Source organism: Ahaetulla prasina, chromosome 2 (genome assembly GCF_028640845.1).
Source record: "Ahaetulla prasina isolate Xishuangbanna chromosome 2, ASM2864084v1, whole genome shotgun sequence".
Taxonomy (NCBI): domain Eukaryota; kingdom Metazoa; phylum Chordata; class Lepidosauria; order Squamata; family Colubridae; genus Ahaetulla; species Ahaetulla prasina.
In genome coordinates, this window is record NC_080540.1 from 218,245,935 (window position 1) to 218,266,292 (window position 20,358).

Sequence of the window (20,358 nt, forward strand, 5' to 3'; positions counted from 1 at the left end):
ACACACAAGGAATTTGTCTTGGTGCATATGCTCTCAGTGTACATAAAAGAAAAGATACGTTCATCAAGGTACAACATTTACAACACAATTGATGATCAATATATCAATATAAATCATAAGGATTGCCAGCAACAAGTTATAGTCATACAGTCATAAGTGGAAAGAGATTGGCGATGGGAACTATGAAACGATTAATAGTAGTGCAGATTCAGTAAATAGTCTGACAGTTTGAGGGAATTATTTGTTTAGCAGAGTGATGGCCTTCGGGAAAAAACTGTTCTTGTGTCTAGTTGTTCTGGTGTGCAGTGCTCTATAGCGTCATTTTGAGGGTAGGAGTTGAAACAGTTTATGTCCAGGATGCGAGGGTTCTGCAAATATTTTCACAGCCCTCTTCTTGATTCGTGCAGTATACAGGTCCTCAATGGAAGGCAAGTTGGTAGCAATTATTTTTTCTGCAGTTCTAATTATCCTCTGAAGTCTGTGTTTTTCTTGTTGGGTTGCAGAACCGAACCAGACAGTTATAGAGGTGCAAATGACAGACTCAATAATTCCTCTGTAGAATTGGATCAGCAGCTCCTTGGGCAGTTTGAGCTTACTGAGTTGGCGCAGAAAGAACATTCTTTGTTGTCCTTTTTTAATGATGTTTTTGATGTTAGCTGTCCATTTGAGATCTTGCGATATGATAGAACCCAGAAATTTGAAGGTTTCTACTGTTGATACTGTGTTGTCAAGTATTGTGAGAGGTGGAAGTATGGAAGGGTTTTTCCTAAAGTCTACCACCATTTCTACGGTTTTGAGTGTGTTCAGTTCCAGATTGTTTTGGTTGCACCACAAGGCTAGTCGTTCGACCTCTCGTCTATATGCGGATTCATCATTGTCTCGAATGAGACCAATCACTGTTGTGTCATCTGCGAACTTCAGTAGCTTAACTGATGGATCATTGGAGATGCAGTCATTGGTATACAGAGAGAAGAGATGTGGGGAGAGCACACAGCCTTGGGGGGCCCCTGTGCTAATTGTACAAGTATTTGATGTGATCTTGCTTAGCTTCACCTGCTGCTTCCTGTTTGTTAGGAAGCTTGTGATCCACTTACAAGCCTGTTCCGGTTTTCTCCCTCCTTCTCTCTCTCTCTGCCTGTTTCTCTCTTTCCCTCCCGCTCTCTCTGCCTCTGTTTCTCTTTCCCTCCCTCCCTCTTTCACTCCCTCCCTCTCTTTCTGTGTCTCTCTCTTCCCCTTCTCTTTCCCTCCCTTCCTCTCCCTCTCTGCCTCTCTATTTCTTTCCCTCCATCTCTGTTTCTCTCTTTCCCTCCCTCTCTTTCCCTCCTTCCCTCTTGTCCTCCCTCCTCTTTCTCTCTCTCTCTTCCCCCTCTCTCTTTCTCTTTCCTTCCCTCTCCCCCCCTTTTCCTCCCTCTCTCTTTCTCTCTCTCTGAATGCACCTTTTTTAAAAAATCCTGCATTTATAACTTTATAAGTAACTTAAGGGCGTAAACATACCTCATCCTCTTTCCGCCTCCTGTTTTCCTCGCAAGAACCCTGGTGAGGTGAGACAGAATGACCAATACAAAATTACCCAAATGGCTTTTGAACCTAAGGTCAGACTAGAATTCACCGTCTCCTGGTTTCTAGGCCTGCACCTTAATCACTACACCAAACTGGCTCTCAGTGAACTGGCATTGTTTATGACTATAGGCCATTGCGAAAGGAAAGGGCAGTATTTGACTGCAGCCGGCACTTTAAGAACACAGGAGTAATATGTGCATTTCAGGATTCTTTATATCTGCCCTTTGCTGTCAGTTGTTAGGATAATGGGGCATTCTAGCAATGATGCAGGAACTAAGCAAGCTGCCTTGGCAGAGCCATTAATTATGTTGTGCTTTTTCCCTCTTATATTGCAAAAAAAATTAAAAAATCACTGAATTTCAATCATTAGAGGAAAAGGAAGAAAAGACATTTGACTGTTCTCTACAGAGTTATTTTCAAGTTGGGAGGGGGAGTAGAACATCTATCTAATTAGCATCGGAGTGTTTTATAATAATATAGGAAGTACTAATGCTCTGATGGTCATTTTGAAAAATCCTTTCTTAGTGAGCACTTAGAAGCCAAGAGGAACATACGTGGCAAATTTCAAGTTTGTAGGCTTTATGGTTCTGGAGACTTCGTGATTATGGCATGAGTGGTTTTCGCTTTTATATATATATAGATGAAAGCCTTTCCTACATGGAAGACTGATGCCATGGCAGTGGCTAAAGTCTGATTACATCATCTGGTCCCTAAGTATGGGATCTTCCACTTTTCCTTTGGCTGTGGAAGCCACTTCATCAATGCCATTTCTGCATTAGGAAAACCCTTGAATTGAGATCTTGAGGCTCTGTGAGCTTTCTGCCCACAGTTCATTCTTCTGATGCAACAAATGGGTTCTTGAAAAACAAATGGGTTGGTCACCCAAAACTGTAATCTGTCCTGTCCTGGCCCCACTCATTAGCCTTAATGAGTACTTATAATTAACCAAATGGAACATTTGGGCTAACATTCCATGAGGTCATTATGGAATAATTATGTACATGCCACTGAGTATTTCAGGAATAAAACCAGATCCAGCTTTGTGGATGATTTTTTTCTTGACTGCAAGCTTTAATTCCCATCCTTCATCAGGAGAATAAAAATACCAAGGCTGTATACAAAGTGACAGACAATAAAGGAAGTGGAGATTATTAAAATACACCAGTGGAAAACTTTTTTAAATCCTAGGTGAAAAGGTCTTTATTAGGTGTTATTGACTACACCAACAACATTTTTAAGTACCCTGGCCTTATACTGGTGAATCCACCAGTCTAAAAATGTTCCCCTCTTAACTATCATCTTCAGGCAAAGGAAAACTTTGCTAGATGAAAGACTAGCAAAAAGATCCAACTAACTTTTGGTATTCATGGCTGTTGAATTAATTTCTAAAATGATCTGGACAGGATATGTTGTGCCTGATTTGATTGTGTAGCACCGAGACTTGAGATTTGGAGGGCAGGGTGGGAAATGAATTTGTGATTAGCATCTTTAAATATAACTTCAGCTATTAGTAATAACCCAACTGTTGGGCATGTTCTCATCAGTCACCCAGGCCATCCTAGCATGCCAATGAAACCCCAACAATCTGCATAGGATAGTTCCTAAACTATGGTAGAAATACGGTACTGAAGGGGATATTTCTGTCCAACTTCAGCTTGCTACCTCCCAATTGGAAACGACCTTCTTGGGTATCCACCAAAATCACCAGAAGGCAAGACAAGAAACAATGAATGGAAGCTACTCAAGGAGAGCAGCATCCTGGAATTAAGAAGAAACTTTCTAATAGTGAGGACAATTAACCAATGGAATGGTAATTGCCTTCAGAAGTTGTGGCGTTGAAGTCATTTCAACCTTGAACTACAAATATTCTCCTTTATCAATTGCTACTGTGCTTCTTGGGGTGTAGGAAGAGAAGTTTCTAGGATGTTTTTTCAGGGATGCTAAAGATACATGCTACAAAGCAGTGTATAGTAGTGGTGAAATCTGAACCCATTTACTACCGGTTTGCTGGCTGTGCTATGCAAGGTGCGTACATGCAGTGGACGCCAAAAGGAGGTATGGGGTAAGTAGAATAGCGTGGGGAGGTGATCAGCTGTGGTGCGCGATTTTTTTTAACTTTTAAAAGCATTTTTTAAACAACCCATTCGGCTGAATAGGTTGTAAAAATGCTTTTAAAAGTAAAAAAAAAGGCTCAGACGATCACGCGGCTCAGCTGTGATTGTCAGAGCTTTTTTTAAACCTTTTAAAAGCATTTTTTAAAAGAAGCAGCAAGCAGGCAAGCATGGGCGGGGGGGGAGCAGGGATTTTTGCTACCAGTTCTCTGAACCACCTACCGTCATCGCTACCGGATCGGCTGATCCGGGTCTGAACCGGGAGCATTTCACCCCCTGGTATATAGGTCTAAATGCTATTGCTATTTAAAATGCCCTACTTCACTTTCCACAGATTGGAAGGCTAAGATACATCTTGCAAACTGTTGGATGGGGATATTAATGGGAAGAGGGGAGGATAATATAATTCAAGAATTCAATTTTTCTTTTTTCTTTTTTTAAAAAAAAAACTGATCATTTTTCTGCTCATTCAGAGCAACCTAAAGAATACCTCGGGGATAGGCACGCCTAGTTTCAAACCAGTAAGACACAGAGGAGGTTACATTGAGTTTTATTTGAGAAAAGCAGCATTGCATCCTTTTTTAAAACAGAAAAGGGGGTGTTTTAACATACGTAACTAAGGCATAATTTGCAAGGATACAACAGTACACTGTGTATTGTAAACATTCAGCAGCAGCATTCCAAACAATGTGAATATGTTGCTCAGAGACATCGTAGTTCTTCTTCACTCTTCGAAATATTTAGGAAAAAACAAGTCCCGAGTGACTTGGTACAGAGAATTGTTTCCGAGGCCGTACTATATAATTGTTCAAACACAACCCCTTCAAACAGGTTTGCGATGCCTTCAAACACTCAGAAACATCACCAACCTAGACTCCATTACTTTACTGCTTTTGCTAGAGGTAAATGGTGTATTGGAGTCTTCAATAAAAGGTGGTTGCAAAACTGAGAGGATTTTTTTTCTGAATGACATTGTGGCCTTGTTTGGAGGAGCTACCACAGCCATAAGGGCACCAGAAAACGTCTAACGGAAATGGAGTTGCTCAACACTCACTATTAGCAACTGAGGGAATACATGATTGAGTCTTTTGTGGTCTTAAAATGTGTTTATTCTTTACCACACAAAACCCACGTATCCTGCTTTTTTGCTGTCCAATAAACCCCCTCAAAGCCATTCAGTTAAAAAAATAATAAATCAACCAAGTCTACCCATCCGCCATACAACTCTTAAAAAAACAATGTATAAAAAGAAAATAAATCCAGCAATTCATGAATTCCAGCATATTAAATTGAAGACACAAAAGAAAACGGATTTGACATTCGTAATAAAAGCAAATATTTTCTTAACAATAGGCTAAAAATACATAAAAACCGTTATCATGTCGCTTCGGAAAATCTTAGCCAGGAAATCTTTTAACAACAAAAAAGTGCAACCTGTAATTGCTCTTATTTTTAAAAAGTCAGTAATTTTCTATTAAAAAGCATAATAAAAATGCATTTAATCCCCATTCAAAACCATTTGTTTGCATTATAAAAATGCTACTGAACGGCAATCCACCACTATAACCACTCTGGGGGGTGGTCATTTGGAGGGTGAGCAAGAGCATATAAACATACCTTGTTATGGATTTGCCATTTTTGAATTGAGTTATGATTGAATATTTGAACTAGAGCTAATAACCCTTTTTTTAAAAACCTCTTTCGCATCAGTGGAACATGATTATCAAGTATCAGCTACTGTGTTCACAGTCTGAAATGTCAGTTCTAAGAATTAATTACTTTTCAAATCTGCTGTGAATGTTCTGTTTTTCAGCCTTTGCAAGATCTTATTCCAAAAGAAGCATATTAGCAGATGGGAATGAAAAATGCTGCATCCATTAAAGGCATTCTTTAAAAGTAAAGACGTCTATCTTCTGATCTTCAAGTACTGCAGCTTGCTAGGTTTTCAATGTTTTGGTAGCATAACGGATAACTGCACAGTATTCTGAAATACAAAATCAGAACAAGGAGGGGGAGAGAAATACTGCATTAAGAAACAATTCTTTAAAGTTTGTAATTACTGCATTATACAAAGTTACGATCTAGCTAAATAATAAGCTAAATAAAAGCACTACAAAACAGATTTTTGGTAAAAGGTAACATTCAGAGTATGCACAAAAGTTACGGGGTGCTAATTAGGAGCCTTAATTCACTTCAACCCAGAACCTGAAGGCTTTGTTGCTTGAATCCTGCTTTATACACAACAATATTAGTGTTTTACATCATTATTACTATGAGTCAGAAACCAAAACAGGTAGACATAATAATAATAACAACAGAGTTGGAAGGGACCTTGGAGGCCTTCTAGTCCAACCCCCTGCCCAGGCAGGAAACCCTACACCATCTCAGACAGATGGTTATCCAACATTTTCTTAAAAATTTCCAGACCTCGACTTACAAATCGATTGACGTTAAGTGTTCAGCAACAGAAATTTTTGGTCTTATATATGTTGATGGCAGCAAGACTACTGTATGCACAAAAATGGAATTTGACTCCCACCATGGACGAATGGCTACAGAAGTTGATGGAGTTGGCAGAGATGGCTAAATCAACTGTTTTGATCCAAGAAAAGAATATACCGTATTTTTCAGAGTATAAGACACACATTTTCCCCCCCTAAAAGAGGGTGAAAATTTGGGTGCGTCTTATACACCGAATGTAGCCCTGCCCACCTGCCAGCTCCCACCCTTTGGCCTCTGCCTCCCAGCAATTTAGCTCCTGCAGCAAGCAGCAAACTGCAAACACCCTGTTTAAGCTTCAGCACAGCCTGATTAGCACAAGCAATTGCCTCTCTATTGGATCCGCCTTCCAACCCTCAGCTGTTTCAGGCTGCAGGGATTTGCCATTGCTTAATTGTCAGTGGGCCTCTGCAAGCAGGCAAATTGCTGGGAGGCAGATTTTTTTTCTTGTGCTAATCAAGCTGTCCTGAAAAAGAAACTAAAGCAGACTGTTTGCTGTGCTGGGAGGCAGAGGCAGAGTTATTGTGAGTGTTTTATGAGTCTTATTTTCTTCTTTGTGTCCTTTTGTTGTAAAATTTCTGTCTAGAATCAACAATAAGCTGGAATATAAAAAGCATTTCACTAACTTAATTAAAATGTTACCTGAAGGAAAATAGAGCAGAAAAAAGCTTTACATCTAACAGATTGCATGCTGAATAACGTACTGATTCTGATTACTATACCGATCTATGTAAAGAAAAAAACTTAAAACAGTTCCAAACTGGTAAAATTTTATATTATTTACCCATATCCATACACTAGCGTATATCTTGTTTTCCTCCCCAAAAAAGGTAGGTGCGTCTTATGCTCCAAAAATACGGGTAAGTACTTTTGTTGCTACAGGGAACTTCTGGACTTTGTGCTTCAGATGGGGGGGAAAATGAAACTTTGATTTTGGGTTTTACTGTTTAGATTGATTTGTTGTTATAGAAATGGCTAGTTTATATTATTAGAGAAAAGTAAAAAGTTGAGGTTCGATGTTAATGCTTTGTTCTACTGCAATGGAGAGAGTCAGAAGTCAACATTTTTCTTTTCTTTTCTTCCTCCTTTCCTCATTTTTCTTTTCCCTTCCTCCCCCCCCCCTGCCTTACTATTTGCTTTTGTATTTTTATATTTTATTCTATAGTTCTAAAAAAATGCTGGGTTTTTTTTTAAAGAAATTTTGGGCTCAATTGTGGTCCTAACTCGAGGACTATCTGTAAGGAAAGAGGAAAGAGAAAAGTGTGTTTTCTCCCTATAAAATACCATATTTTGTGTTCCAAATCTGCAACATTTCTTCTTACTCAGGGCAAGGAGATAAATATTAATCACACTTGCCACTCTTTCTTTCCTAGAATACAGAAAGGAAATTTGTGATTTCCCAAGTGTTGCTGAAGTACATCTTGGCATGTTTTATTATTGGTTAACAATCTGGGATTAAAACTTTAGCAACGTGTAAGAGCCATAGTTCCCTTGCTTCTGGGCTAAAGAGAATGCACAGTTTAAGATTTATACAACTTTACTCTTGTATTTAAATATAGTTGGTTGTTTGGACATTTGCTGCAAAAAAAAGCCAGGTTGAAGAATAATTGCCCAAAGAAGGGCATAGATGATTCAGAAGTCATCTCACCAATTTTACTGTGGATTCACCAGCTATAAGATATGGATTGACCCGAGTTTTTATAGCCTTTGCCATGATCCAAATTCTCCGGGTGATTGAACTGTTGCAAGTGCCATTACAAGTTATCAAACTTTTTTAGATATCACCTTCTAGAACAGGAGTCCTCAAACCCTCGACTGCGGCCCACAACTGGGCTGTGAGCCGATCAGAACTGGGAAGAGGCAGGCGAGTGCGCACATGCATCCCCCTTATGTGAGCAGCAGGTGTGTGCGCCCGTTTCTTGTGTGGAACCACCCCCTCTCCTCCCCCTGCTGGTCCAATGCCAGAAAAGTTGGGGAACTCTGTTCTAGACAGCATTTTCTCAGGGGCCTCCAAACTTGGCAACTTTAAGACTTGTGGACTTCAACTCCCAGAACTGCCCAGCCAGCATGGCTGGTTGAGCAATTCTGGGAGTTGTCCACAAGTTGCCATATTTGGAGACCTCCGATCTAGTTAATGGAATGTCCTACTTGGGCCTACAGTACAGATCTGGTGCTTATTTGTATGCTTCTGGAATCAGTATTTACTTACCCAAACTCTTACTATATCTGCTCTGAAATTCTTCAGCGTTCTGTATTAGTGTTTAAACTAAAGCTCTTAATTATGATGTGAACATATGGGTGCGCATGCATGTAAGCATGGCTGTCAGTATCTACTGTAAAATGTTCAGGACCTTTAAAATGTTTTTTTGGAGAGCTAGAACACCAATATATTTCAAACTGTTTGGCAAATGCAAAAAACCAGAATTCCAAGAATTGGCGGGAGTGGGTATTTGGATCACACAACGTATCTTTTATTTAAAAGTTGGAGTTTAGGTCACCTGAATATGTTAGGGTGGCTTCTTATGGATCATGCAAGGAAGTGAACTGTTGATGGGTGAGCTGATGAGTTCTATTCCACTTAAAGGTTCAGTTTGTAAAAAAAACAACCCTGTATCTACCTATCCATCTACAAATTAATAATTCAACCCCTGCTCATAGCTCAGCTTTAAAAGTTGTTAATCTTGTGAGTGTAAGAGATAATATTTTTTGGACACCAGATCCAACCATCTGGGATTTGCCAGGCCTCAGCTCAAGTTTTAGGATGGCCTGAATGATGCTCTGCTCTTAAAAGATTTAATTGGGCTGTTCTGAATTTTAACTGTGTAACTGTAACTCTATAGCATGTTCTAAAAGTTAGATTTTCTAGATTTTTATCAATGTTACCTATGTTACTATACTGCAATGTTTTAGTTTTACAGGTAATTCACAACTTACAGCCATGCATTTAGTGACTGAAGTTACAGTACTGAAACCAGTGACCTATGACCATTTTTCACACTTATGACCACTGCAACATCCCTTTAGCCATGTGATCTAAATTCGGATACTTGGCAAATGGTTCATATTTATGATGGTTGTATTGTCTTGGGGTCATGTGATCCCCTTTTGTGGCCTTCTGACAAGCGAAGTCAATGGACAAGCCAGATTAACTGTGTTACGAACAACTGCAATGATTTCATTTAACAACTGTGGCAAGAAAGTTCATAAAATGGGGCAAAATGCACTTAACAGCTGCCTTGCTTAGCAACAAAAAAGTTGGACTCCTTTGTGATTGTAAGTCGAGGACTGCTTGTAGTGTACCATCCATAGTTAGTTCTTATTGCATTAGAGCTTTTCAATGTAAATTCTACTTACTTGGGGTGAGGGGGGGCTGGGGTTCCCTCATTAAAAGTATCCCGGAAACTTTTTTAAAAAAAACACACATATGTAAATAATAAATTAAATAGAAACATCAAATTACTTTCAGGTTCTGATGGGTTTCTGACCATTCCATGGAGCCAACCTGAGGTATAGCAGTGAGTAGCAAACTAGTTGCTTTATTTGCGTTTTCCTTCAGTGTTTTTAGAACTCTGTCCACTGAGACCTAAAAGAACAAGACAATCATTAGGCTCTCTTCATTCATATGTATGTATGTATGTAGCCTTGTATGAGTGGGTTACCACAGAAATTGATATTAAACAAGCCAACTAATCTCAATCTCTGTCTCCTCCTACTCTTTCTCTGTGACTTGCACTAACAGAAACATTCGAATTCTATCTTATTCCCATTTAAAATGAGAGTAAATCCCAATAAACAAAATATAGAGTGTAGAGATGCAGGAAAATTATGTCAAACATTAGATATGCTCTAGTATAATTTTAGCCAAAGCAATTCAGAAAAGTTTTCAGATAGATGCAGGCAAATGATCTTTATCACAATAACAAGTAACTTTATTATGAACATCCTCAGCAAGCTCCTTCTAAAGGAAAAACAAAACCTGCCTAATATATTAAACACATTTGATGGAATTTTATCTTAAAAAGTCAATAGCCACAGTAAAAAACAACAACAACAACCTGAATAGGATTAAGGCAAAGTAAAATGTAGTTATGTGGACAAACACCTATACCAGTAACCCTTAAAAGGTAGTCAGCACCAGTGGTGGGTTCGGCCCAGTTCGGGCAAGCCAATAATGGTGATGATGTTATACCTTTATAGGTAGGTATGATGATATACCTGATAGGCTGATAGGCGCGGCAGAGTGGATTGCTGCACCTCAGCTGGGCAGAAATCTAACGCGCCTGCACGGAGCACGCAAAGCACGTGCACGAAGAGAACCGGTGATAAGCCGCCCTGAGTCTTCGGAGAAGGGCGGGGTATAAATGTAAACAAAAAAAAAAAACAAAAAAAAAAAAAACACTGGTTATGGTGATAACACTGGTTGGAACTCACCACTGGTCAGCACCATATAGTGGTTAGCATGGTCCAGGTAAAGTCAGGGTTCAAATGTACCCTCAAGCACAAAAACTTTCTAGGAGACTTTGTGCCAGTCACTCTCTCTGAGCCCAGCCTACCTCAAAGGGCCATTGTGAGGGGGATAAAATAGGCCACATATACCATAGAGCTCTAGTGATGCAGTGGCTAGAATGCAGTGGTTAGCAGGCTAACTCACTGCCAGGAGTTTGATCCTGACCGGCTCAAGATTGACTCAGCCTTCCATCCTTCCAAGGTTGGTAAAATGAGGACCGAGATTGTTGGGGGCAATATGCTGATACTGTAAACCACTTAGAGAGTGCTTAATTACAATTTTTCAATTATAGATTTCTCTAATGGAATTCAACAAATATCCACTTACAATTTTAGCACATTTAAGCTCTTTACTACATTCTACTAACAATCCTACAAAATAGTTCATGTTATCATTATAATGCAAGTATGGGGTTGACAATAACTTGCCCATGTCACTTTAGCAGTGAAATTATTTCAAAATAAGTAGCTGTGTTAGCAAAAATATTAGTATGGTAAGGACCCCATCCTCACCCATGTGAACTCTTAAAGGCTGACAGATTTACATGTGAAGATTTTTTTAAAGAAAAAAATAAATGTCATCAGTGATCTGCAGATACATGCACCCAAAAGAGGATCACAGGAAAACAAAATGTAGAAAAATACCAGCAGTGATCATCATATTACAGTATTAACTATGTACATGGCTAAAACAGTGTATGTAGACCACTCAAATTTCCTGGTGCTGAGTACTGACGAGATAAAATTAAACTGTTTTACTAGTTGCAATTCAGCACTTTCATACCCTCCTCCAATTTAATTTCAGCTGTGAAAGAGACTGATTGCCTAAAATTATCCACAACTGTTTGAGAGAGCTGAGAGTGACACAAAGTTTTAGAGTTTGGAATATTCCTAGTCAGTTTGTAGTTCCATTTCCATTGATTTTTCATTTCTGTTCCCCTAACAGTAGGTGTGTATTCTGCAGCCAATTTTTCCTTGGATATTTTGATGGGTTTTTTTTAAATAATCCTCCTCCCACTCACAGGTATTTTTCTTTCTGGATTATTTGTACTTTTGTAAACAGGATTCTGTTAATACCACCCCCCCCGTATGTGTTGTGGGCAAACACTACTTGGCTGCAAATGTACCTATGTCTGGAGAATGAACTAGCACACCTAAAGTATTCCAAATAATGCTGAACTACAATTCCCAGCATCCATCACCACTGTATGTAAAACATCTGTCATTCTATAGACCAGGAATCTGCAGCCCAGTGCTGGGCAGCAATCTATTTGGAATTGGACTGTGGAAGAAGTGGGTGAGCACGCACGTGTGCAAAGTTGCATTTGTGAAAGCATTACGTACGCACCATCAGCTCTCCCCTAGTGTTGCAACCAGACCACTGAGCTGAAAAAGTTGGAGACTTGCTATAGACCGTATATCCCTGAGCAAGCAATCAGAGTATCTAGGAAAGTATCTCTCAAGCAGCAAGACTCATTGGCAAACATTTGTGTTCAAAATATAGCAAATTCTCTTAGATCCTGAATTCCCTTTACATACATGTTCAGCCAATTAAACATAGTATCCATTCAAGCAACAAGCTGTTGTTAGGGCCTTAGATCAAGGTCAAGAAATCCACACCCAACCATAGAAGTTCACTGAATGATATCCGGGTCATTTATTACATCTTATCCCAACATATCTCATAGGTTTATTGAGTGAAGGCACAGAAGTAGCCCTTTAATGGTTCTTTTAGTGACTGTTTGAAGTTACAATGGCAGTAAAAAAAAATAACTTATGATTGTTTTTCACATTTATGATTGTTGCAGCATCCCCATGGTCACCTGATCAAAATCCAGACACTTAGCAACAACTGACTCAAATTTATGACCTTTGCTGTGTCCCAGGGTCATGTGGTCCCCTTCTGTGATCTTTTGACAAGCGAAGTCAATGGGGAAGCCAGATTCTCTTTACAGTTGTTACTAACTTAACAACTGCAGTGATTTATCAACAATCGCAAGAAATAAATGGAGCAAAACTCTAACAACTGTCTCACTTAGCAATAGAATTTTTGGTTTCAATTGCCCATCGAGGGCTACCTATATTAGGAGAAAGTGTGCATGAAAATGTTTACATGGAAAGGGGAATTAGATTTTATATGAAAACGGCAGCGATTCACTTAATAACTGTGGCAAGAAAGGTCGTAAAATGGGGCAAAATTCACTTTACAACCGTCTCGCTTAGCAATAGAGATTTTGGGTTAGGACTACCTGTATTGCTGAATTTACCGTAAGTAAAAGAAAGCTAAGGTTTTTCCCATCCAATAATTAAAAGTGGATTGGCAAGTGAGTTGGATTTACACTTGCCGGAGTAAAGCTTTGGATAAAAACAGAAGTTGTTGAAACCAAAGAAATGAACATGTGATGCTAATGGATGGTGATAGTGCTACTGCTGGAAAATTGCCTTTAAAAATTAACCTCAAGATTAACTGCTCCTGGAAGGTGCTGTTCCTCTGGGGGATTTGTATGCTATTTAATAATCCCTTATTTAATAAAGACCTCATACTCTCGTGCCTATTCAGTTATTCTCTCATCTCATTTCTCTCCAGGCTTGTTCCTTTCTTCCTTGGTGCAATTAACACTTCCATTTTTATCCCCTCTCATTTTGACCATGTTTTTCTGTATGTGCTTGTTTATTTAAATGTACGAGAACAACCTGTGTATTATTTATGAAATTTATCTGACTGCCTGAAACCAACTGGATTCTAGGGAGCATCCAGAATGTATGAACTATACACAGCACAACACAACACACACACACTATAAAACGTGTTAAATAAATAGCATGTTACTAAAAGCAGAACACAAAGACCACGGTATAAGTAGTAAAACAGTAAATAAGAATAATGTCGAAGGGCTTCTAGAACAACCATGTTTTGATCTACTTGTAAAAGAACATGAGGAGGGAGCTACACAGGCTTCAAGTGACAAGTTGTTCCACAGCACGGGAGCTGCTATTGAGAAGGCCTCCAGTCCCTGCAGCAAGCTTATCGTATAGAAAAACGGAATTGTAAAATTAACGGAACATACAGAAATGGTGAATCTGACCAATCTGGTCAGGGGAAAAAAAACAGGAAAATCTTTTACTGTCTTTTTGTTGAAGGAGGAAAAGACTGAATCGATAGTTTGGGAATTAAAAAGGGCCAAAGAGAATGGGGAGAAGCGTAAGATGGTAATGACTTATAAAAAGAAGAGTGGAAGGCGTAACCAAATGTTTTCTTCTCTTTTCGTTTCTTTTTTTTTTCCTTACAATCTTTGCTTTGTATACTTTTACGGTATCAAAAAAGTCACACACACATACACTGCTTTTCTGGCTGTGTGGTTTGTAGCAAGCATACATACTCGACCACAATGTACAAGACATGCACATATATATTTACAAGTATGTCATATGCGCTCATTTTTTCTAACACCTCGAAAGCTGGAGGTTGACATGTGGGGGGAAAAACTGAGCCCAGCAGAGATTATCAGCATTTGTAATTTTTCCAACTTTTTTTTTTTTTTGAGAGGGACTCATATAAAAAATGATATGCATAAAATGAATAGCTCAGCCAAGCAATTTGGCAAGTAGCATCGTTCCAATTTTCGTGTCTATGCTAAGCGCATAGCCCCAAGGAAAATAGCAACTTTCACTCACCGTTTCCTCGTGTTCTTTCCAGCAGTCGTAATCTGTTGCCATGGCGATACTCGCATAGCAGATTCCCGCCTCCTTTGCCAGAATGACTTCTGGGACTGTCGTCATATTGATAACATCAGCTCCCCAGCTGCGAAACATCAAGCTTTCAGCCCGAGAACTAAAACGTGGTCCCTCGACTGTAATTACTGTCCCCTTTGAGTGACACTTGATTCCAAGCTTTTTGGCAACATCCAGGAGAACCTGAAATCATCAAGGGAGATAAAAAGACACCACTACTTTATCCCTCTGGGATGTGTGCGCGCGAGTGTGTCATTTGAACCCCCTCCAAATATTAACTAATATCTCATGAGGAATATCAAGGTCATCTCTATTATCTCAATTTTTTCCTGGGCCTGCAATGAAGTTCAAGTATATCAAAGCACAGATTGAGAACAACAATCTGGTGGATTACCATCTGTACACTGATGATACTCAGCTGTACATCTCCACCCCGAACCACCCCAACGAAGCCGTCGAGGTGATGTCCCGGTGTCTTGAAGCCGTGCGGGTCTGGATGGGGAAGAACAGGCTCCAGCTCAACCCCTCCAAGACACAGTGGCTGTGGATGCCGGCGCCCCGGCACAGTCAGCTTACGCCATCGCTGACTGTTGGGGGTGAATTATTGGCCCCCAGGGGGAGGGTGTGCAACTTGGGCGTTCTCCTGGATGACTGGCTGTCCTTAGAGGAACATCTGATGGCCGTCGCCAGGGGAGCATTTTATCAGGTTCGCCTGATTCGCCAGTTGCGTCCCTTCCTAGACCGCGACTCCCTATGCACGGTCACTCACACCCTCGTCACTTCCCGCCTGGACTATTGCAATGCTCTCTACATGGGGCTCCACTTGAAGAGCACCAGGAGGCTCCAGCTAGTCCAGAATGCGGCTGCGTGGGTGATAGAGGGAGCACCACGTTGCTCCCATATAACACCTCTCCTGCGCAACCTGCACTGGCTGCCGGTAGTCTTCCGGGTGCAATTCAAGGTGCTGGTTATCACCTTTAAAGCGCTCCATGGCTTAGGACCGGGCTATTTACGAGACTGCCTGCTGCCACCGATAGCCTTCCATCGACCTGTGCGCTCCCACAGGGTGGGCCTTCTCAGGGTGCCGTCGACCAAACAATGCCGGTTGGCGGCCCCCAGGGGGAGAGCCTTCTCTGTGGCGGCACCTGCCCTTTGGAATGAGCTGCCTCCGGGGTCGCGCCAACTCCCCGACCTCCGGACCTTCAAACGCGAACTTAAGACCTTATTATTTCACCGTGCGGGACTGGCCTAAGCAAAAAATTTTAAATGAAAATTTTAATGGGTTTTATGTCGGTCTATGACTGCTTTAGTTTGATTCGGCCTATTGTAATTTGGTTTTTAATTTTGCTTTTAAATTTGTGGTTTGTATTTTGTATTGGTTTTAATATGGCTGTAAACCACCCTGAATCCTCCGGGAGAAGGGCGGTATAAAAATTAAATTATAAATAAAAAAAAACCAAAAAAAAAACCCAACAAAAATACATTAACTCAATAGATTAATGCTTTAAAAAGAAGTTATTGATTTATTCATCCTGGGAATATACTTGGTTTTCTGTCAAGCCAATAGCAGCCTCATTTGACCTGGAAAGGATATGCTAGGAAATAGAATAATCAAGTGGCTGAAAGGGACAAAAAAAGGGAAGTTGAGTTGATATTTAATTGAAATGTGAACATTATTCCCCATTCTTCTATTTCTGTTGCTTTGAGAATTTGAGGTTGATCACATTGTTTGGAAGGATGCTAGGCCAATATGGAAGGCCCTTGGGGCCCTTGTGGTCATGGAGGCTCAGGTAACATAACCCCGGATCTAAATCATCAATATATATCACTTTATTGATTTCTTCAAGCAAATACAATTCCCATATGATTTTTATTTACTAGTTCAAAACTGTAAATCGTATTGCCACCTGCTGAAAAACTAAACATGGATGGATATATCCACTGTTTACTTTATCGCAATTGATGGCAAAAGCCAGGGTAAGGCAACCCCCCAAATTTCTGACAAAATTTGGAATCTGAAAGAGGGAAGATCAAAATATCTGTTCTCTCCCTACTTGCTTCTCCTGACTTATATCATGGCCATTGATTTTTCTGCAAGGCTATTTCTTCACGGCTGAGGATCAGCTTGCTCTCAGTGCTTAAGGCCTAATTTTGGATACTCTGATTTCTGTATGGATGTCCTATAGCTAACCTGCTTTTTATTTCCTAAGACTCATTCTTGCAAGGTTTAAGACTACTAGAGTCCTTTTAGTACAGGATAGCAAATTCAATGCTCTGACGTCTGTCCCAAGAGACTTTTGGATTTTGCAAAAACAAGGTAGCAGCTGCAATATTGGTAAATCCCTACTCACAGTCACTTATGCCCTAATCACCTCCCAACTTGACTATTGCAAAACGTGCTACATGGGGCTGCCCTTGAAAAGCATCCAGAAGCTCCAGTGGGTACAAAATGCAGCAGCCCGCATGGTTTTGTGCAGACCTTGCTAGCCAATTTGCTTCTGGGTGTAACCCAAGATACTGGCTGTCACCTTTAAAGACCTTCATGGCTTGGGATCAGGTTATCTGAGGGACCGTTTCTTGCCAGTCACATCCACTCAACCCACTAGAACAGGGAGGCAAGGAATATTGCATGTCCCATCCCCTAAGGAGATACATCTAATGGGACCCAGAAGAAAACCGACTTCTCCGTAGTGGCTCCCTCCCTCTGGAAAATCATCCTGCTGGAAATTAAGACACGCCCCCACTCTGACACTCTTTTGGAGGGCCCAGAAGATGTGGTTCTGTCAGTGGGCCTGAGGAACCCAGAGCGGAATGGAGCCTGTTAATAGCAATAGCATTTAGATTTAAATATCGTATTTTTCGGAGTATAAAACGCATCGGAGTATAAAACGCAGCTTAGTTTTTGGGGAGGAAAATAGGAAAAAAAAATCTGCCTATCAACTGGCTAGCATCCTTAGTCTGGTCAGCTTCAGCACATTAATTTGCTGGTTTTTATCCCCTGGTTGGGGATAAAAAACAGCTTCTAAGGCTCAGCTGAGAGGAAGCAGCAATGAGAAAAGCAGACAAAGCACGGGGAGATCTTGGAGACCCTCGTTAGGGCTGAAAAAAAGCTTCTAAAGAACAGCTGAGAGTCAGAGTAAAGCGTGGAGATCCCTCACTCTCTAGCGGCTCGTTAAAGCACAGCGGAGAGTCAAGGGACCAGCAAAGCTGGGAAGATCACTTCACTCTCCTCAGCGCCTCAGGGCTGAAAAAAAGCTTCATTTGGAGCATACCACGCACCCAAATTTTCAGCCTCTTTTAGGGGGGAAGAAGGTGCGTTTTATACTCTGAAAAATATGATACCACTTTACAGTGCTTTACAGCCCTCTCTAAGCGGTTTACAGAGTTAGCATATTGCCCCAACAATTTGGGTCCTCATTTTACCCACCTCGGAAGGATGGAAGGCTGAGTCAACCTTGAGCCGGTGAGATTTGAACTGCCAAATTTCAGTCAGCCAGCAGTCAACAGAAGTAGCCTGCGGTATTGCACTCTAACCACTGCGCCACCGTGGCTCACCTTGGTTAAATGGCTGGTATGAGTGTATGTTGATGCCAGGGTGGGGGGGTCATTATTTTAGTATTATTATTTTTCTTTTATATTGTGTTTTTATTTCCCGTCAGCCACCTTGAGCGAGTAGGAGGCAATATAAATTCCCAAACAAACAAACAAACAAATAAATAAATAAATCAGGGTAGACAAGTGGGGAAAGGACAGGGAGAACTATAGTCATAAAGGAGGTTTGGAGGACCTAACATTACTTATTGCAATATTTCTCCACCATTAAGATGTGTGAACTTCAATTCCCAGAATTCCACAGTCAGAATGTTAGCGAGGGAATTTAGGAGTTGAAGTCCACACTTCTTAAAGGTGTCAAAGATTGAGCAATACTGACCTAGAGTTTGTTGACTGCCCAACTATCTCACTGCTATAATTTTTGACAATAGCTAAAGGGAGAACCAGCTTTAGTGCAATTTTCAATCATATGCAAGATTATAAGATAATTCATCTAGCACTATTATGTAAAACAGAGAAGGGAGAATATATGTGTCATCTAGTATCCATCTAGCTGCATAAGTTAGTAGCAGAATGGTAGGAAAATAAGAATGGTATTCATTGCTCAATCACAGATTGAATCCTATACAGGTAGTCCTCGATTTACGATCACAATTGAGTGCCACATTTTTGTTGCTAAGCAAGACAGCTGCTAAGTGAATTTGCCCCATTTTACAACCTTTCTTGCCAAGTTGTTAAATGAATCTCCGTAGCTGTTAAAGTTAGTAACACAGCTGTACAGTGAATCTGGCTTCCCCATTGATTTTTCTCGTCTGAAGGTTGCAAAATGTGATCTCATGACCCCAGAACAGTCATAAATATGAGTCAATTGTCAAGCATCTGCATTTTGATTGCATGACAGCGGCAGCCGTCATAAGTATGAAAAACAGTCACAGGTCACGCATGCTGTTGTAACTATGAATGGTTTGAATAGTTACTAAACAAATGGTTGTAAGTTGAGGACTACCTGGACTAACGTCCATAATATAAGATCTACTAACTTCTCTTGTTTTGGCACAGAAAGGTTCCGCCATAGAAACATGGCACACTCCTGGGAGGCAGGAATTAGTCCCGTCATAGAAAGTGAGATGCCTTTTTGTTGTCCTGCAAAGGAAAAAAAAATACTAATCAGAGAAGACAACATAAATCATGACTGTCCACCCTTTTGGCTTGCCTTGATTGAACAGGAATTGTCTTCGGCTGCATATAAAATATATAATACCCGTGTTTCTCAGAAAGTAAGACTGAGTCTTATTTTCTTTTAGACTTGAAAATAAGCACTTGGGCTTATTTTTGAGGTGGTCTTACTTTTTTTGAGATGCAGCAGACCGGATTCAGTGAGCTGGATGTGCCGTGGACGCGCCATCACCTCCATTCCGAACGTTCAGCATTCGGAATGGAGACTTTTTGGCGAACGGGGGATGGGGGGGACGGGGAGGGGGATTTTGCTGCCTGTCATCCTTCGCTCAGCCTGCGCTGAGCTTGAGAAATGGATGATAGGCAGCAAAATTCCCCTCCCCATTTTCCTTCCGCGAGCCTCCCAAAAAGAGGGAAAAAGCAAAGCAGCTGGCCGCGGAGCTGCCAGCTTCGGGGAAGCGCCCAACAAGCAGAAGTGCTGCGCCCAGAAAGAGAAGGGCAAAATCAGTATTTGCGCTGACCCAAGAGGCCAGTGAACTGCTGCTGGAGCTGGACAGTCGTCCCCCCCGCGCTCACTTGTGATGGCCGCACCTATCCCCCGGCTTATTTTCGGGGTATGGGTAATATTAGGCTCACCCCCCCAAAAAAAATTAGGATTGGGCTTATTATTGGGGTGGGTCTTGTTTTTGGAGAAACACGGTACAGCTAATGTATGATAATATAAATCACATAATAATGTTAAGAGTTTAGGATCTTGTGGCTTCCCCATCGACTTTGCTTTTTAGAAGGTCGCAAAAGGGGATCATGTAACCCCAGGATACTGCAACCGTCATAAATACGAATCAGTTGCCAAGCATCTGAATTTTGATCATGGGACCATGGGGATGCTGCAATGGTCACAAGTGTGAAAAACGGTCATAAGTCACTTTTTGTCACTTCAAACAATCACTAAACTAACTGTTGTAAGTCAAGGTCTACCTGTATCCTTAAGGTTAGAAGAAATAATATTGTCATAGGCAAATTAATGGGAAGCAGGGCAAACAGTACTTTCCAACTGAAACCAGACATTGTGGAAACAAAACATACCCACAGCCTTCCAGCTGGGAAGATTGTAATAACAGCTCTTACTTCCTCCCTAAATTATACTGGACAACCACAGTAACAGAATTACAGTTTGTTCTAGGGCAGTGATGGTGAACCTTTTAGACACCAAGTGTCCAAA

At 40.7% G+C, this 20,358-nt stretch overlaps 1 protein-coding gene across 4 annotated transcripts in view; it reads right to left on the reverse strand.

Annotated features, from left to right (window-relative positions):
- Positions 1-4,205: 4,205 nt before the first annotated feature.
- Positions 4,206-20,358, reverse strand: part of MTAP (methylthioadenosine phosphorylase) — a 36,630-nt gene continuing 20,477 nt past the window's right edge. For all 4 annotated transcript variants that reach the window (XM_058171111.1, XM_058171112.1, XM_058171113.1 and 1 more), the window contains 4 exons: positions 19,001-19,103; positions 14,352-14,591; positions 9,631-9,753; positions 4,206-5,655 (listed from right to left, as the gene is read on the reverse strand). In XM_058171111.1, coding sequence (XP_058027094.1) covers positions 5,617-5,655; positions 9,631-9,753; positions 14,352-14,591; positions 19,001-19,103 — 505 coding nt within the window. In that variant the 3' untranslated portion in view covers positions 4,206-5,616. The remainder of the gene's footprint in view (positions 5,656-9,630; positions 9,754-14,351; positions 14,592-19,000; positions 19,104-20,358) is intronic.